The sequence below is a fragment of the Mandrillus leucophaeus genome, unplaced genomic scaffold, assembly GCF_000951045.1.
Source record: "Mandrillus leucophaeus isolate KB7577 unplaced genomic scaffold, Mleu.le_1.0 Scaffold577, whole genome shotgun sequence".
NCBI lineage: Eukaryota > Metazoa > Chordata > Mammalia > Primates > Cercopithecidae > Mandrillus > Mandrillus leucophaeus.
The window spans coordinates 44,888-63,705 of record NW_012106219.1 but is presented as its reverse complement, the minus strand read 5'-3'; the positions used below and the strand labels follow the sequence as shown (position 1 = coordinate 63,705).

General features: G+C 36.8%; 1 protein-coding gene across 3 annotated transcripts in view; it reads left to right on the top strand.

Moving 5' to 3' along the window:
• Positions 1-18,818, top strand: part of FNDC3A (fibronectin type III domain containing 3A) — a 227,413-nt gene that overhangs the window by 200,546 nt on the left and 8,049 nt on the right. For all 3 annotated transcript variants that reach the window (XM_011998601.1, XM_011998603.1, XM_011998604.1), the window contains 10 exons: positions 2,916-3,054; positions 4,077-4,145; positions 5,048-5,166; positions 7,479-7,584; positions 7,672-7,847; positions 13,330-13,443; positions 14,176-14,325; positions 14,433-14,716; positions 14,813-15,025; positions 18,512-18,678. In XM_011998601.1, the coding sequence (XP_011853991.1) occupies positions 2,916-3,054; positions 4,077-4,145; positions 5,048-5,166; positions 7,479-7,584; positions 7,672-7,847; positions 13,330-13,443; positions 14,176-14,325; positions 14,433-14,716; positions 14,813-15,025; positions 18,512-18,678 (1,537 nt within the window). The remainder of the gene's footprint in view (positions 1-2,915; positions 3,055-4,076; positions 4,146-5,047; positions 5,167-7,478; positions 7,585-7,671; positions 7,848-13,329; positions 13,444-14,175; positions 14,326-14,432; positions 14,717-14,812; positions 15,026-18,511; positions 18,679-18,818) is intronic.

The window sequence follows — 18,818 nt, the reverse complement described above, 5'->3', positions numbered from 1 at the left end:
TGATATAAGGTTCTTTATATTTCCATTCAGTTTTTAAAATTTACTACCTTCCAGTCAGTACATACTTGAACCAGCTACCTCACCAGATTAACTACTGATGTCTCCCTGAGCAGAGCTCACTCTTTACTATTCACTTGTGCTCTTACGTGCAGGGCTTTCTGTTTTTTTCTCTTACCCAAGCTTCCCCTTTGATTGCTATTGCCCAGGAAGACTCCATAACAGTTCCATTTCCCTTTTCAAAGCCTTCCTGAACCATTTTAGGCCTTAGTAATCTTTCTTCTCCTGCCCAATTCTTTTGATACACATACTGCTTATCTTCTGCATGAAGATTCTAAACTCCTCGAAGATAAGATCTGATCACACAGGGTTCCTAGCACAGTGCTCCTTATGTGATAGGCACTAAATGAACATTTTGATTATGTGTAAAATTTGGGTGGAGGGAGATTATCTTGTTGACTTTATACCTTTAATTACCCTTATGACTAGAAGGTGCTTTACAGTAAAAGGAGACAATGTTGAAATATAGAGCCTTAAAAACGTAATTAAATGAATCTTTATAGTTTTTAGGAAGACTGTTCTTCTGGTTAAAAGGTTTAAGTAGATTCTGTGCACAATATTGAGAAGTGTTTCAAACCCATTTGTAGTCTCATTTGTAAAGAAGTAGAGTGAGAAAACATCCTGAAAATCCATGTGACTGTGAGAGGACTGAGGAAGCCTGAGCAAAATTGAACAATTGGACTAAACTTTACTGAGTTCTGAGGGGCTCTGTGAATTATTTGGGGTCATAGATTTATTCATATCCTTGTGTATGGTGTTATATAGCATCATAGTCCCCATCTATGAGGCATTCATTCAACCAGTAGTTGAGCATCTACTCTCTGCTAAGCACTGTTCTAAACACTAATACTACAACAGATATTCTGATGAGGGGAATGGACAATAAATAAGCAAACAAATAGATTGTGTTAAGTGCAATGCAGGTTAATTAAAATAGAATGGGGTAAGAGAGAATGACTGGGTAGTTAAGGAAGTCTTCTTGGAAATGGCATTTAAACAGATCTGAGTAACAAGGAAGTAGCATGTCAAAATCAGAAAAACATTCTGCTAGCACAAAGACCCTGCAGTGGAGTTTCAAGAGGTAGTTAAGGATGAAATCACACAGGGCCTTGTAGGCATGGTGTGGAATTTAGATTTTATTTTGAGTAAGATGGAAAACCATTAAAGGGTTCTGAGCTGAGCAGTGATAAAGTTCCTCTGGCTGTGGTGTAGAAAGTAGGTGGGGGTTAAGGGCAGGAATGTACACTGGGAAACTAGGTAGTGGTATAATTACAGTCACTCAGGAAAGATAGGAGAAAGGAGGCTTTCATTAACGTGGTTGTAATTGTAAAGAATAGTGAAGTGGAGGTAAAGTTAATGGGATATAGTGAGAGATTTGATGCGGTTTAGAGAAGAATCAAGGATGTCTCCTTTTTGTAAGGTCAGCCAAGAGAAAGAATAGACCCAAAGTCAGGTGAGTAAGTGTATTGAACCTCCGGCTGCTCCACTGCAGACAGAGGAGGAAGCCCTGAGCTTACAAAATGAGGGATTTATATTGGGGAGACAGACCCTGGGGTCGTTTGTTGGTTAACTTTGCCATATATCACCTTGTGACGTTTGTGGTAGCGGCTAAATGAAGGAACTTACAGGTGGGTGTAGATAAAGTTTGTGCTTCCCACGACCTCCCCTTGTGTAGTCCCAATGGCCTGTAATTGGGATTGGCTTATCACAGCAAAGCCTGATAGGTGAAGTCTGCTGGCTTTACTGTGGCACCTAGACAAGGGCTTAGAAATGTAAAGGGGCTCAGAGGGAAAGGTGGGCCTCACAGAGAAGAGTTGCAGAGCATAAGGGGGAGGGGTGGGCAGCATGGAGAGGTTTATGGGGAGTGTCAGCAGTACAAAGTAGCACAAAGCTTTTTTGGGGCAGTTTGTCTCTAACACTTTTGACTTGAGCAACTAGGTAGACGGGTAGAGCTTTTTACTGTGGGGAGAGAAAAAGGGGCAGGTTTAGAGAAGAAAAAATCATGGTTTGGTATTGGACTTGAGGATCTTTAAGTTCAGGAGAGGAGAAAATGTAACAATACAGGTATAGTTAAATGTCTATAATAGAATAATACCTAGATTGGAATTATATTTCTCTATTGCTTTATAAAAAATTATCCCAAAATTTAGCAGCTTGAGAAAACAAACTTATAGTTTCTGTGGGTCAGGAATTGAGAACCAGCTTAACTGGGTAATTCTAATGCAGGGTCTCTATGAGGTTGTAATCAGGATGTCAGCTGGGATTGCAGTCATCTCAAGGCTCTCCTGGGACTGGAGTCTGCTTTCAAGTTCACTCACATGGTTGTCTCCAGGAATCCTCAGTTCCTTACCACATGAATTTTTCCATAGGGAAGTTACACACACTGTCATTTCTGCTGTATTCTGTTTGTTAGAGTGAGTGATTAAGTATAACACGCACACAAGGGAAGGGGGATTAAACTTCACCTTTTGAAGAAAGGAGATTCAAAGAATGTATGGACCTCTTTCTAAACCCACGAAGAATATTAAAAGAAGAAACAAAGCAAGCCTAAAGCCTAAAGGCCATCAAGAATCACCAGATTATAGCTTGTTCCTTTGATTCTTATTTAGTATCAAAATGTTAGGTTTCACACTTGTATTCCCAGGACGGACTCTAAAAAGGGAAGTACAGTTTCATACTCTTCATACATGCCAAGTATCTATTGGAGTCAAGCAGTTCTCAAAGAACAAACCATTCCAAGCTAAAAAAATGTATTTTATCATTTGGTTGAAGCTGTTTGTCTCCTATCACTTTGTTCATTAAGCCAGTATCATTAGGTATCAAATGCATTATTTTATGTCTTTGTGTTCTCATCACAGGTTATTGCTTACAACTCAGAAGGTAAAAGTAATCCAAGTGAAGTAGTAGAATTTACTACTTGCCCTGATAAACCAGGCATACCTGTAAAGCCTTCAGTGAAAGGAAAGATACATTCACACAGTTTTAAAATAACTTGGGGTAAGATATTGTGCATGTTTATACATTATCACTTTTGTGTTTGATTAAAATAATTTGAATATGAAGATAATTTTTAAGATATTTGAGTAAATTTGTTATCTCAAGACAGTCCAAAAAGAAATGTGAGAGTCATTCATTGGGTATATTTTTTGTGGAAAACCTTATACTCATACATGGTAGGTTAAGATATTATAAAGAGCAACTTGCGATCCACTGTAAGATAATGAGCAGGGGTAGCACTGTGTGAAATGAAAGATTGCTGAACTTGCAGCTAAAGTCACCTGGGTCATCTGGCTCTCATGAGAAATGAAAACCATTCATTGAAAACAAACATTTATCGACCACCTACCTACATCCCTAATGGAAAAACAATGATCCCATAAACTTGACCCTTGCCTGAAAAATGCAGACCAATAAAAATGCTTCAGTGATATTTATAATATTCAAAAATTTCAAACAACCTTAACATCTAAAGTAAATGGAGGCTGGGCATGGTGGCTCACACCTGTAATCCCAACACTTTTGGAGGCCAAGGCAGGCAGATCACCTGAGGTCAGGAGTTTAAGACCAGCCTGGCCAACATGGTGAAACCCCGTCTCTACTAAAAATATAAAAATTAGCTGGGCGTGGCGGCACATGCCTGTAGTCCCAACTGCTCAGGAGGCTGAGGAAAGAGAATCACTTGAACCCAGGAAGCAGAGGTTGCAGTGAGTCAAGATCGTACCATTGCATTGCAGCCTGGGTGACAAAGCGAGACTCCATCTAAAAAAAATAAAATAAAAATAAATAAAGCAAGTGGAATATCATGCAGCCATTAAAAATTGTTATAGAGAGCCCTATTTTAAATATGGTAAATTAAGTGAAAGCAGATGACAACAGCATGGAGTAATTGGGTACTGGTATTAAGTCATTGCAGGTGATTTTTTTTTTTAAACCTAGTTTGGTATTCTGTTTATTAGGTTTTTTAATCATTTTTATGTTGTTTTGTACTTTGCTTAATACTACTTTGCTTCTTTGGATAGATCCACCAAAAGACAATGGCGGAGCAGCCATCAATAAATATGTGGTGGAGATGGCAGAAGGTTCTAACGGTATGAATGGATATTAAACACTGATAGATTTATTCCAGCCAGTCTCTTTCTATTCTTTATGGCTTTACATTTTATGTTATATCTTTTCTTTCTTCCTGCTTTTCATAAGGCACTGTAAAAAGATGTTTACTTCACTTTGGGCTGTCCTGGATTTTTTTTTCTTTGTTTCTAGCAGTTAGGATTTTGCCTGTTACGGTCCACTTTAAATTGTGATTTCCAGAAATACAGTGAATCAAATGTAAGAGTGCTGTACACCTGTATCATTGCATTTACATGTTCTTTTTGTTCTCATTTGTTTACATTACTCAGCCTCTATACACCTAGACCAAGTCTTTAGATACTATGAATCTTCTGAAGGTTAATTTATTCAGTTAGATTTATATACAGATAGAGAAGGATTAACTTCTAAAATTTAACTCACATCATACTAGTTTTAGTAGTAAGTTTTATGACTAGTGAACTTTATTCTTGAATCGCACATTTAGCAGTGTTTATTTCTATGAAATGACCTATTTCCTGCCCAAAAAAAAAAAAGGATGTCTTTTAATTAGGACTAGACTTCCTCTGATACTAGTTTTTTGTACTCTTTGTGTGCTATAACGTTATTACTGGACCAGTAAACACATTTAAAATGCTTAATTAAAAGTAAATTATCAATCTAGGCCAAAGTCTGTACAGAATTACAGAGATATTTCACTTCCATGAAGCCATGCAGACTTGTCTAGGAAGTTGCACACATAAAGAAAATTAGATCATTTCCAGGAAACCGAAACAAGCCTAAATTGTTTCTGACAAATTACATAAATACTTACTTTGTGAAGCTAGGATACCTGATGTGTCCATGATACCAAAACGTTAAACATTACCTAGTATCTGATTGAACACAATTCCTCACCTTACAGGAAACAAATGGGAAATGATATACAGTGGCGCTACCAGGGAACATCTTTGTGATCGACTGAATCCAGGCTGTTTCTATCGTTTACGAGTTTACTGCATCAGTGATGGAGGACAGAGTGCGGTAATACTTACATGTAGATTCTTTTGCGGTGTTGTTAGGTTTGGCTAAATGGGGTAGGATCACCAGGTGCCACTTCAAATATTGAAACATACCCACAAATGGAGCAAAGTAACTTCTATAACCTGTTTGGTTAATTTAATAGTGACCAAAATATTCTAATGTCGTACTTAGCTCACAGTAAGTATTCAGTGTATGTCTGTTGTCTGGTTGGTATTCAGCTTTGGAAAAACAAATACATGAAAACATTGGAGAAAATTTTATAAAGATAAATTTGAGAATGATGCTTAATAACCATACTAAGCAGAAATAGAAATAAAATAATTATAGACTGATTTACTGCTCCATAAATTATGTGTGTGAGGACACATCATAAAATAGTATCTACTATTTAAATCTACTTTCTAATATTATTTCAAAAAAGTTGGCCATTATTTTTTTATTAGACACTCAGTAATCAAAATGAACTTAAAGTGTACCATTGATATAAAGACATAATGTTCTAGGGACGTATGTTTATTAATAAGAGTGATTTTTTTTTTTTTGAAATGGAGTCTCTGTCGCCCAGGCTGGAGTGCAGTGACACGATCGGGGATCACTGCAGCCTCTGCCTCCTGGGTTCAAGAATTCTCCTGCTTCAGCCTCCCGAGTAGCTGGGACTACAGGTGCCCACCACCACGCCTGGCTAACTGTTGTATTTTTAGTAGAGATGCGGTTTTACCATGTTGGCCAGGCTAGCCTTGAACTCCTGATCTCATGATCCACTGGCCTCGGCCTCCCACAGTGCTGGGATTACAGGCATAAGCCACCATACCTGGCCAAGTGATTTTTTTTTTTTAATGAATTAAACCAAGAATGCTTTCTTGGATCATTCATAATGGCTGTTTTTGTTTTGTTTTGTTTTGTTTTTCAAAATGGAATTTAATGCAACGAAAGTATTCTTTTTTAAAAATGAAATATAGGCATTTTGTTGAAAATGAAACTAATGTGAAACTGAGTGTGAGTCCTGCCCAGCTGGCTTGTCCTCCAATTGCTTCATTTTATCCAGTAAGAAAATCTCCCTGGATTTAAGAAAAGCAACCACACATACACATGCACAAAATCCTGTTCTACTATAGCATTTTACAGCATTTTTGTGTAGGATAGCTTTCTAATAAAAAGATGACCAAATATTTTGTGTTTAAAAAGAATGTTAAATACGAACCTTAATATGTTGCACGTAAGGAATATGGCACTGAGTTTGTGTCATTGTTTTGTTTTTTGTTGTTGTTGTTGTTTTGTTTTTGAGACGGAGTCTGGCTCTGTCGCCCAGGCTGGAGTGCAGTGGCACGATCTCGGCTCACTGCAAGCTCTGCCTCTTGGGTTCACGCCATTCTCCTGCCTCAGCCTCCCGAATAGCTGGGACTACAGGAGCCCGCCACCACGCCTGGCTATTTTTTTGTATTTTTAGTAGAGACTGGGTTTCACCATTTTAGCCAGGATGGTCTCAATCTTCTGACCCTGTGATTCACCCACCTCAGCCTCCCAAAGTGCTGGGATTACAGGCGTGAGCCACCGCGCCCGGCCCAGTGTGGCATTGTTTTTAACAGAGTGTCTTTGAAAATAAAGGCTTTTAAAAATACAAATATAGCATAGAAACTAAAAGCAATATCAAATACCTAGAAAGATGTCAAATGCCTGGAAAAGCTTACCTGATTTCAGAATTATTTTTAGGTGGAAAGGATGAAGGAAAGATAATTTTTTAATGTATAAGTTAAGCCTGGTGCAGTGATGAATGTGTATAGTCTCAGCTACTCTGGATGTGGGAGGATTGCTTGAGCTCAAGAATTTGAGGCTGTAATCATACCTGTGAATAGCCACTGCACTCCAGCCTGGGCAACATACCAAGACCCCACCTCTAAAAATCAATCAATCAATCAGCTTATACAGTATATTAAAACATCCCTCCTTAGAAGAGATTTATGGATCCCTTTGGAGAAGATAAAAAATATTGCCCATTAAATTGCGTTGGAAGTTGTTTTTTTCTTTAGTTATGGAAGGAAAAGGAAAGGAAGGGTTCATTGAAGTTCGTTTTTAGTAACTTGCTTTGTATGTAGTACTTGCACAGTACATGTCTTTGTCTATGAAAATTTTGAATTTTTATTTAATTGGGTTTTGATTTTTTTTCAGAACTTTATTCCTTTTTCATTGACAATCAAGTACAATTTCAAATTATCAGTGCAATATTTATGTTTATGTTATTTTTCCTTACCAAAAGCAATCTGATTATTTGGTTTTGGGGCATTTTTGTTTTCTTTTTGCTTTTGTTTTGGCAGGTCTCTGAATCTTTACTTGTGCAGACTCCAGCTGTGCCTCCTGGCCCATGCCTCCCTCCCAGATTACAGGGTAGACCCAAAGCAAAAGAAATACAGTTACGATGGGGTAATTTCCATTTTGGTAATAAATTATTATTCAGTTAGAACAGAAAGTATTCATCTTGTTAAATTGCATCAATCTTTCCACCTTTAGGACCCCCTCTGGTTGATGGTGGATCACCCATTTCCTGTTACAGTGTGGAAATGTCTCCTATAGAAAAAGATGAACCTAGAGAAGTTTACCAAGGTTCTGAAGTAGAATGTACAGTGAGCAGCCTTCTTCCTGGAAAGACATACAGCTTCAGACTGCGTGCAGCTAACAAAATGGGGGTAAGGAGACTATACTGATAGAATTATCATCACAATGGTGATTATGTTTCATTTAAACATATCATCATATCCATTATTTGGCCATTTAGCTTTAACATATGACTCCAAATGTTACAATTTTTTAATAAGCATACATTGATAAATACAAGAGAAGTCAGTATATTCCACAACTTAATATTTATGAAATCTCAGTATTTTTAGATCTCACTTACAGTTTATGACACTTTGGACTTCAACTGGGCTAGAGTTTACCTTTTAGGCAGTGTTAATAGAGTTTACTTAATCAATTTAAGAGTAGAAGTAAAATCATAAGTACTGAAGTTTTTTGAGGCTGATTGAAGTTTTTGAGGTTTTTGAGTTTTTTGAGGCTGATTGAAGTTTTTTGAGGCTGAAGTAGCATTTACTTTCAGTTGGCAACTAATTATGATTTTTTCCCCAAGTGAAAAAAAAACTTATGCTTTAAACTATTCTGGTTTTGTATGTATTTAATATATAACTCCAAAAAGTGGACAAAGTAGGTAATATCTCCATTTCACAACTAAGGAAACTGGGGTTCAGGAAAGCTAAATATTTTGTCCACAGTCGTACAAACTAATAAGTGATGGAGGTAAGCTGCAAACCTGAGTTTGTCAGACTCCAGAGCCAAAGCTCTTTCCACTCAGCTATGACACCTCTCATCTCTCTGCAATAAAGCAGGTTCCCTAAGGACAAAGCAGTAATTTCCTATATCAACTAAATAACGATTTCTTTGAACTATTCTATAATTAAAATTTTATAGAATTAAACTGACAGTTCTCCCATACCCATTATTTTGGTGAACTATACTATATTTCATATCCTGTTGTCCAAAAGGGTTCTGTATTTACATCTGTAAACTTACTTTTAAATTTATTTCTGTTTGGTTTTTTGAAACAGGGTTGGTGTGGAGTGCAGTGGTGTGATCTTGGCTCTCTGCAACCTCTGCCTCCTGGGCTCAGGTGACCCTCCCACCTCAGCCTCCCAAGTAGCTGGGACCACAGGTGCACACCACCACACCTGGATAATTTTTTCATATTTTTAGTAGAGAGGGGGTTTTGTCATGTTACCCAGGTTGGTCTCAAACTCCTGGGCTCAAGAGATCCACCCACCTCGGCCTCCCAAAGTTGTGGGATTACAGGCATGAGCCACTATGCCTGGCCTAAATTTCTTATATATCAAGTTTATATACTTAGGCAGCTCTTACACAAGTCATTCCTTTCTGTAAGAAGCCATCTTGTCAGCCTCACAAGGTTGCAGTACGCTAAGATCACATCTTTAATACTTACGTCTTAATTTATATTTTCAGGTTCGTGATAATTTGTCAAAATCACCTTAAGTAAATATTTACTTTCCATATTCCCAAAGAATATACATTTTAGACTTTTCTAAAGCTATTCCAGATTTTAAGATAAAATTTATGCCTACCAGAGAGCAGTACTGATAAATAATATACTATAAATAACACTATTTACAGTTTTATTTTAAATAAAAGCCATTCAGCATGCTAGAATGGTGAAGCTTTGCATCATTATTTTGTTGTTGTTGACATGAATTAACCTTGCTCAAAAAAGGAGGCCAAAAAAATGACATTTGTCATGAAAAACTTTTTTAAATCCCTATGGGACTTGAGGAACCAGAATCATTACTTCAGTTCTTATAAATAGTTGTGCTAAACCTCAAATTTCTATCATTTAGTGGCCCTTTCCATGCTCCCCATGAACTAAACTGAATTATTTGTGTGGCTGATATGTTTTATTAGGTTGCCTTATCACATGTGTAACAATACTCTTTATTTGTAGATACCTTTGTAGGTGTGTGTGTGTATAGACAGGTAGACAGACTTTTTTTTTTGAGACAGGGTCTCTGTCACCCAGGCTGGAATGCAGTGGTATGATCATGGCTCACTGCAACCTCAACCTCAACCTCCCAGGCTTAAGCGATCCTCCTGTCTCAAGCCTCCTGAGTAGCAGGGACTATAGGTGCACACCACCACACCAGGCTTATTTTTTACTTTTTTGTAGAGATGGGGGTCCCCTTATGTTTCTCAGGTTGGTCTCAAACTCTTGGGCTCAAGTGATTCCCCCACCTTCGCCTCCCAAAGTGGTGGGATTACAGGCATGAGCCTCTGCACCTGACCTTTTGTATATACTTATTATTGTAAATCATTTACTGCCACTAGCAGTCTGTAAGTCTATACTATTAAATGACATATTGGCCAGGCACAGTGGTAAATGCCTGTAATCCCAGCACTTTGGGAGGCCAAGGCGAGTGGGTCACTTGAGGTCAGGAGTTCGAGACCAGCCTGACCAATATGGTGAAACCCCTTCTCTACTAAAAAGTGCAAAACTTAGCTGGGGGTAGTAGCACATGCCTGTAATCCCAGCTGCTCTGGAGGCTGAGGCAGGAAAATCACTTGAACCTGGGAGGCAGAGGTTACAGTCAGCTGAGATCATGCGACTGCATCCAGCCTGGGCAACAGAGTGAGACTCCGTCTCAAATAAATAACAAACAAAAAAAAAACTTTTCAGTTACGTGTTGATATTTGGAATTTTGGCTGGGCACAGTAGCTCATGCCTATAATCCCAATACTTTGGGAGGCCGAGGCTGGCAGATCACTTCAGGCCAGGAGTTCAGGACCAGCCTGGCCTACATGGGGAAACCCCGTCTCTACTAAATATACAAAAATTAGCTGGGATTGGTGGTGCCCACACCTGTAGTCCCAGCTACTCAGGAGGCTGAGGCACAAGAATCGCTTGAACCTAGGAGGCGGAGGTTGCAGTGAGCTGAGATTGTGCCACTGAACTTCAGCCTGGCAACAGGCTTTTCTCAAAAAATAATAATAACATACTTGGAATTTTAAAATTGATGGGTTTTCAAATTTATTGTTTTAAATTAAGAATTTTTGAACTACTAATAAAACTATCTGCCATAGTTCATTGATTTTTACATGAAATATTTATTTTCAAAATGATCTCAAGATTACTTTCCACAAAGCAGGCACATTGTGTCACCATTTTGCTCTGCTTTGTAAATTTGCCATCTAGGATTTTTGGGTGGTATTCATGTGAGATTAAAGCATATTCTCTAGCAGTTTCCTATAGCTACAGGTTTTGTTTTTTGTTTCTTGTTTTTTTTCATTGCTTCTAATAGGATATAGTTACTATGAGTCCATGAAATATAATGGAAATGTGAATAAGGAGTTTACTGAAGACTTTAAACATTTGAATTTTTTTTAATTGCGAATATGATAGAAACCGGTAGTGTTGAGCAGTGCAAATATTTGAAGTGGTGATTTGTGAAATAGCCCAGCATTGCCTTAAACAAAATCACAGTCCACTTCCTGTTTTATACATGTGATAGTATAAAAGGTTTCTTTTTTTTTTTTTTTTTCATTTTCTGAGATTTATAGATTGGTGTATAGCTTTAAACTATATAAAGTTTTATGGAAAGATTTTTTAAACTTATTAATATAAATTTTAAAGTTGATATAATTAAAGTGAGTCCATCTTCTGTTTATAAAATGCAAGATTCCTTAACATTTATAATTACACAGATGAAATGGTTTCTATAAGGAAGTTGGAGTTTTGATTTTGCCCTTTATAGATGTTAGATTGTGCAGATTTGTCTGTATTTTCTCACCATATCCAATAATACTTTTCTCATAAGATTGGTTTTCAAGAGCCGTATTAGTTGTTATAATTGATTAGTATATAGTTTAACTTTATTCATCATATTTATACTGTGGATTTATAGCCAGAGGTTGAGGTTATTTCAAGGCAGTTGATGACCTTCATTTAAAGTCTAGCTAAAATCAGTGCTGTAAACAAAAGGAAACATTTACATTTGTTTCTGTTTGCCACATATAGTAGCCTTAATTTTTTACTTTGTTATAAAACAGTTACATTCACAAGATTAGCCTGAGATATTTAATGACATTATGATGATACAATATGGTGTATATTCCCTGTGCAATCAGATTTGGAGGAAAAATGAAGGACTTAACATTAACTGAAGTCACTGATACTCTGAATAAGTATGGTCAAGGAGTAAACTATTTTCTTTTGGAAAAACTTTTTAAATTTTTATTTTTAAAGTATTATACTGTTGTTTTTAGGGCCTAATGGTTACATTGAATAGTTGGTTTCACCTTCTTAAGGTTTATTACCAATATTCATGAAACTTGATACGTTAAAATCCCTACCCTTTGGTAAGTCTACTGCTATTTATTAACATTTTTATAGGTGATTAATGCATGTTTTTTTCCTAAATTAAATATAATTTAAATAACTTGGAATAATTTTCATATTAAATCTTTGTTAACAACTGAATGTTTTCATAGAATTTTCTGAGAAGTTGAGTTTCTTAGGTTTTTGTAGCTGGCTGGGCCCAGTGGCTCATGCCTGTAATCCCAGCACTTTGGCTCAAGCAGCCCTCCCTCTGAAACAGGAGGACCACTTGTGCCCAGGAGTCTGAGACCAGCCTGGGCAACGTGGTGAAACCCTGTCTCTGTAAAAAATAGAAAATAGCCCAGCATGGTGGTGCACACCTGTAGTCCCAGCTACTTGGGAGGCTGAGGTGGAAGGATGGCTTGAGCCCAGGAAGTCGAGGGTGCAGGGAGCCATGTTTGCACCACTGCACTCCTGCAGTCTGGGTGACAGAGCCAGACCTTGTCTCAAAAAAAAAAAAAAGAAGTTGACCTAGCTCTTAAAGATGGGCATTTGGCAAAACTGCCTGATACAGTGCAGTAACAGGTAGGTTTACTTCTGATCATTATAATGATGTGCCACTGTTAAGTGAAAATACCAGTGTATTGGGGCTTTTCTTTTGCTAATGAGCTTTAAAAAATTGATGACTATAAATTTCTGTAATTGTTCTCCTATGTGTCAGGGAAGGAATTTGCCAATACTGAATAAAATGTTTTATATTCCAGGTAATGTATGTTAAAAGTAATTATGAGAAAGTGAGCTTTTTAGCATGGAACAGAAAAATCAAATTATGGTACAAAATAAATATAAATGTATGGAACAGTATGTTGGTAAAATTTGATATGGAATATAATGCCTAAGAAAGATTCGTGAAGTATTAAAAATTTTAAAATCATAATTTACAGCTATCATCTCCCATACCTTTAGTTAGTATCAATTTCTTCACTCCTTATATTTCTTCTGAATTATTCCACCCACCTAATTCCCTAATGTCCTGCCCTTCTTACAAAAACCAGTTCCTGAAGAAATAAGGGGCAGAAGAAAGTATAAGTAAATGAAACTTTAAAATTTCTCACACCTTTACTCTCATGATTTTTAAGTCTTTTTAGTTTATGTGACTACTTACAGAATTATGACCAAATTAATCTTGAAACACAGGGAAAAGACTTTATTAATGAATCTTTAAATATGCAGTTCTGTGCAATCAGTGGGTGTTTAAGGGTGAAAAATAAAAACACTAGTTACATTTGTTTTTCTAGTTTGGACCATTTTCAGAAAAATGTGATATTACTACAGCCCCTGGGCCACCAGATCAGTGCAAGCCCCCTCAAGTGACATGCAAATCTGCAACTTGTGCACAAGTGAATTGGGAGGTATTGTAATTTCCATTGACTTATATCTACTTTCTTAAGTGATTAGAATAGTTTATATAAAAGAATAAAGATACTGTTCATTTTTACCTCCTGTATTATACAGAGCAAGTCCTAGTTTAATTCACATGAGAAACAGTGACTTCTTTGTCCTCTTTGAAGAATTTGAGTGAGGTATATTTGCATTACAGATATTTAGATTCCTGTTCATTATGTGCTTTGTATTTTTATGAAAGGCTTTGTCTCAGTACTGAGATATTTCAGCCACTGGTAAGTTTACTGTTCAGAACAGACATACATAGGAATTAGTAAATTCTGTTTCTTTTATATTTATCCAGTACACATCTCCAGTGTACTTATTGTGGATAGTAATAATCAGTGATGATAATTATTATATTTTCAGTTCCCTTTGAAATTTAACAAAATGTCTGTATGGTTTTAACGTTTCATATTAATAGAATTATTTGAAGTATATGTACCTTAAAACACTTTCTAAAGTGACTTAGTCATATTTCTACTTCTAATTCAAAACAGTTACATATTTGACCAATCTTAAGTTCAGATAATCTTAATGAATAAAAAATGTAAAATTGAACGGTTTTGATTGTGCTTAAAAGTTTTAAAGAAATTCAGAAGCAATCTAGTTTTACATGTGGTCAAGTAAAGAACATTTTTGGTCAAAAGCTATTTAATCAACATGAAGACTAAGACCTTTATCCTTTTCTTAATTTAAAGGTTCCTTTGAGTAATGGAACAGATGTCACTGAATATCGATTGGAGTGGGGAGGAGTTGAAGGAAGTATGCAGATATGTTACTGTGGGCCTGGTCTCAATTATGAAATAAAAGGACTTTCACCAGCAACTACCTATTATTGCAGGGTCCAGGTAAAGATGATCAGTACTTTATCACTTAACTCTATCCAGAGTTTTATATTTCATTGGCATTTTCATGGTTATGACTTTGTTAACTCGGAGGCTCTGTTAATTTGTAGGCTCTCAGTGTTGTGGGTGCAGGCCCTTTCAGTGAAGTAGTAGCCTGTGTGACTCCACCATCAGTTCCTGGCATTGTGACCTGTCTTCAAGAAATAAGTGATGATGAGATAGAAAATCCCCATTATTCACCTTCTACATGCCTTGCAATAAGCTGGGAAAAGCCTTGTGATCATGGTTCGGAAATCCTTTCCTACAGCATAGACTTTGGAGATAAACAATCCCTAACAGTGGGAAAGGTTACAAGCTATATTATCAACAATTTGCAACCAGATACAACATACAGGTATACTCTAAATATTATGTTGATTTTTGCCTAGACCAGAGAGACACTTTAAATAAAACAGTCATAACCAAACTTTTTTTCTTATGTGGCACTTAGAATACGAATTCAAGCCTTGAATAGCCTTGGAGCTGGTCCTTTCAGCCATATGATAAAATTAAAAACTAAGCCTCTCCCTCCTGATCCACCTCGTCTGGAATGTGTTGCCTTTAGCCACCAGAACCTTAAGCTGAAATGGGGAGAAGGAACTCCAAAGACATTGTCAGCCGATTCTATTCAGTACCACCTTCAGATGGAGGATAAGAATGGACGGTAGGTTTTTTTAATTGCTTCTTTATGTAGTTTCTTAAGTCTTAAGTATATAAATTTCTGTAACTGTTAGAAGTAGGCCAGGTGTGCTGACTCACACCTGTAATGTCAGCACTTTGGGAGGCTGAGGCAGGCAAATTGCTTGATCCCATGAGTGCAAGACCAGCCTGGGCAAGATAGTGAGACCTTGTCTCTAAAAAAAAATTTTTTTAATGAAGTAAGTTTTCAAAAATGAAGTCAAGATTGTCATACAAAAGTGTGTTGTTTTTAAAACATTTGAAAACACAATGTAGATTTCCTGTTTATAATTTGTGAGTGGAATACCAAGAGAAAAAAAATAAATGGGCTACTCTTTCGTTGTTTTCTCTAATCCGTTTACTGTTTTCATGATGATAAAAGACACCTAATCTTGGATACAAAATAAACTCTTCAATGTTTATTTCTAGCAGGACACAATTTTTTTTTTTTTTTTTTTTAAGACAAGGTCTCGCTCTATCACCCAGGCTGGAGGGCAGTGGCACTATCTTGGCTCACTGCAACCTCTGCCACCAGGGCTCAAGCCATCTTCCCACCTCAGCCTCCCAAGTAGTTATGACCACAGGCGTGGGCCACTACACCTAGCTAATTTTTGTATTTTTAGTAGAGATGGGGTTTCATCGTGTTGCTCACGCTGGTCTTGAACTCCTGGGCTCAAGTAGTCCTCCCGTCTCAGCCTCGCAAAGTGCTGAGATTATAGTCGTGAGCCACCATGCCTGACCAAAACAATTTTTTTTTTTTTTTTGAGACGGAGTCTCACTCTGTTGCCAGGCTGGAGTGCAATGGCGCAATCTGGGCTCACTGCAGTCTCCACCTCCCAGGTTCAAACAGTTCTCCTGCCTCAGCCTCCCAAGTAGCTGGGACTACAAGTGCGCACCAACCACGCCCGGCTAAGTTTTTGTATTTTTAGTAGAGACAGAGTTTCATCATGTTGGCCAGGATGGTCTCCATCTCCTGGCCTCATGATCCACCTGCTTCGACCTCCCAAAGTGCTGGGATTACACATGTAAACCACCACACCTGGCCCCGAAACAATTTTATAGTAAATTGTTATGATTGTTTCTGGCCTCTGAGATCCTTGAGGGCAGAGATTATGTTTCAATCTTTTCCACACCCCTGACAACAGGGCCTGCACACTAAATGAGTACAGTTCAGTTTTTCACTGTGTGATCTCAGTTAGATTCTGTGATTATCTAGTCCCTTTGCTAATCTCCGTCTCATTCAGATTCTTTCTGTGCCTCTTTTACATCTTCATGTACCTGTTGTACTATTTCCTATATAATGTGCCATATACTGTCGCACTAAATCATGTGTTTGAATTACAGTGTTAACTCTGAATATTTGTAACAGTCATTCTAATGCCAACTAGGGCTATTTATTCACATTATATTCCATATAAGCAATGCCACATCCTCCCACAGCTGTTAATCCTTTAATATTTTAAGAATTTTGAATTTTGCTTTTCTGCTTTTCACTGAATATATTAGAAATAATTTCCATATCTGATGGACTCAGAATACTAGTAACAGTTTTTCCCAAGATTAACTTTTTTGGCCGGGCACAGTGGCTCACACCTATAATCCCAGCACTTTGGGAGGCCAGTGCGGGTGAATCACGAGGTCAGGAGATCGAGACCATCCTGGCTAACACAGTGAAACCCCATCTCTACTAAAAATATAAAACAATTAGCCGGGCATGGTGGTGGGCGCCTGTTGTCCCAGCACTCGGGAGGCTGAGGCAGGAGAATGGCGTGAACCCGGGAGGCGGAACTTGCAGTGAGCCGAGATTGTGCCATTGCACTCCAGAGCCTGGGCAACAGAGTGAGACTGCGTCTCAAAAAAAAAAAAAGATTTACTTTTTTGTGTTGTTTGTATCTTAGCCAGATATTCAACAATGGAATGTTCATGATGCTTGTACATAAGTACTCTCTATCAGAAATACTTATACATTTAAAATAACATGGAATAATTTTGTATACTAGTATATCACCAGTAAGAACATTACACAGAACAAACACTATTGATCATTTCCTAAAATCTATGTATCGATGAATGTTAGCCTTTGTTCTTGGCAGAATTTTATGTAATCTTTGTAGCCTTATCACTACAAAGAGATTATTTGCCTTATAGAAGTTTTTGGTATAGCCATTTATCTTTAATATATGTTATTATTACTGGGCAAATTAACTGTTTAAATTTTTTTCCTCCCCTTTCTAGCATACATTTGGGGTAGTGCAAGGCGGCTTACTGGAAACAGGTCTAATTAGTGTTTGGTTGAAATATAATAGAATAAAGATTCTATTAAATATAAATTCTATTCTATTATAGAACTTCCAACTTAATATTCAGCTGCATCTAGAGACTTGTTATGGGGTATGAATATGGCTCATGGCCTTTGGTTGTGGAAAATAAATAAAACCTTTTATGATACTGTTAATTTTAATGCACACATTTAATAAATCAATTTCATATCTTTGATGACTTTCATTTGCTTTGATTTTCACAACTACTATACTTGCTGTGAGGATGGTATCATAATGATACTTTAGCTGTTCCCTGATCCAGATTTTGTCATTGTTCAGCTTTTTTAAACAGTGGTATTACCACTATTTTTTTCCTGTCATTAAAAAAAAATTTAGAGATTGAAAAGGCAAGGCTTGTCCAATTACTGCTTATTGGAAGTACTGTTTCTTCCTGTCATTAAATATTTCTTTATTTTTAACTTGACTACAATTTTCAGACTGTTAGCATTGAATAAGCATTCATTATTCATTCTCTAATTTCCCAGAGTTTTAGAAACATCCAATCAAAAATATTGGGATGCATTCAACTTATAGTAACATATTAGGAGAAATATATATGATATTCAACTTCATTGAACAGTTCAAGTGGATGATGTATTGGAAATTACATATTGTCATACTGCTTTTGTAAATCTCTAGAAAAACATCACCAAGGCAACTAAAAATCTGCCTGGGAATTGAGAATTCTCTTTTTTTCAGATAAAGACAAGGAAGATTAAAATAGAAACTTAATCTCATAGCTCAGCTCTCTATGCCATACTTAACAAATTTTATTAATATGACTTTAGTTAGAAATAATTCATAATGAAAATCGTGATGCTCTGAGCATCTTTTAAAATGTACATTAACAAAATAGTATTCAGAAACAAAGCTAAACTGGAAGCCTGAGACGAAACAGTTATGGTTGGATATGAAATCTAGTAACAGACTTTCAGTAAATCATGTCAAATTGGGAAATTTACCAAATATCCTATTTCTCTTCATCTGATGAAAAACAGATTTATTTTAAGTGACAAAGAGTTCCTGGCATCAAACTTTTGGCGTAACTTATCACTCCTAAATAATGTTCCTAAATAAGTGTGTTTATACTATTTTGTAAAACATTTTCATAAGGTAGTATAAGGTTTATCTAATAGTTATTTCCATTTTAGGTTTGTATCCCTATACAGAGGACCATGTCATACATACAAAGTACAAAGACTTAATGAGTCAACATCCTATAAATTCTGTATTCAAGCTTGTAATGAAGCTGGGGAAGGTCCTCTCTCCCAAGAATATATTTTCACTACTCCAAAATCTGTCCCAGCTGCCTTGAAAGGTAAGTTATACATCCTGAAGTTATTTTCTTTTATAATAAATTACTTTTTTTTTTTTTTTTTTTTTTTGAGATGGAGTCTCACTCTGTCGCCCAGGCTGGAGTGCAGTGGCACGATCTTGACTCACTGCAACCTCCGCCTC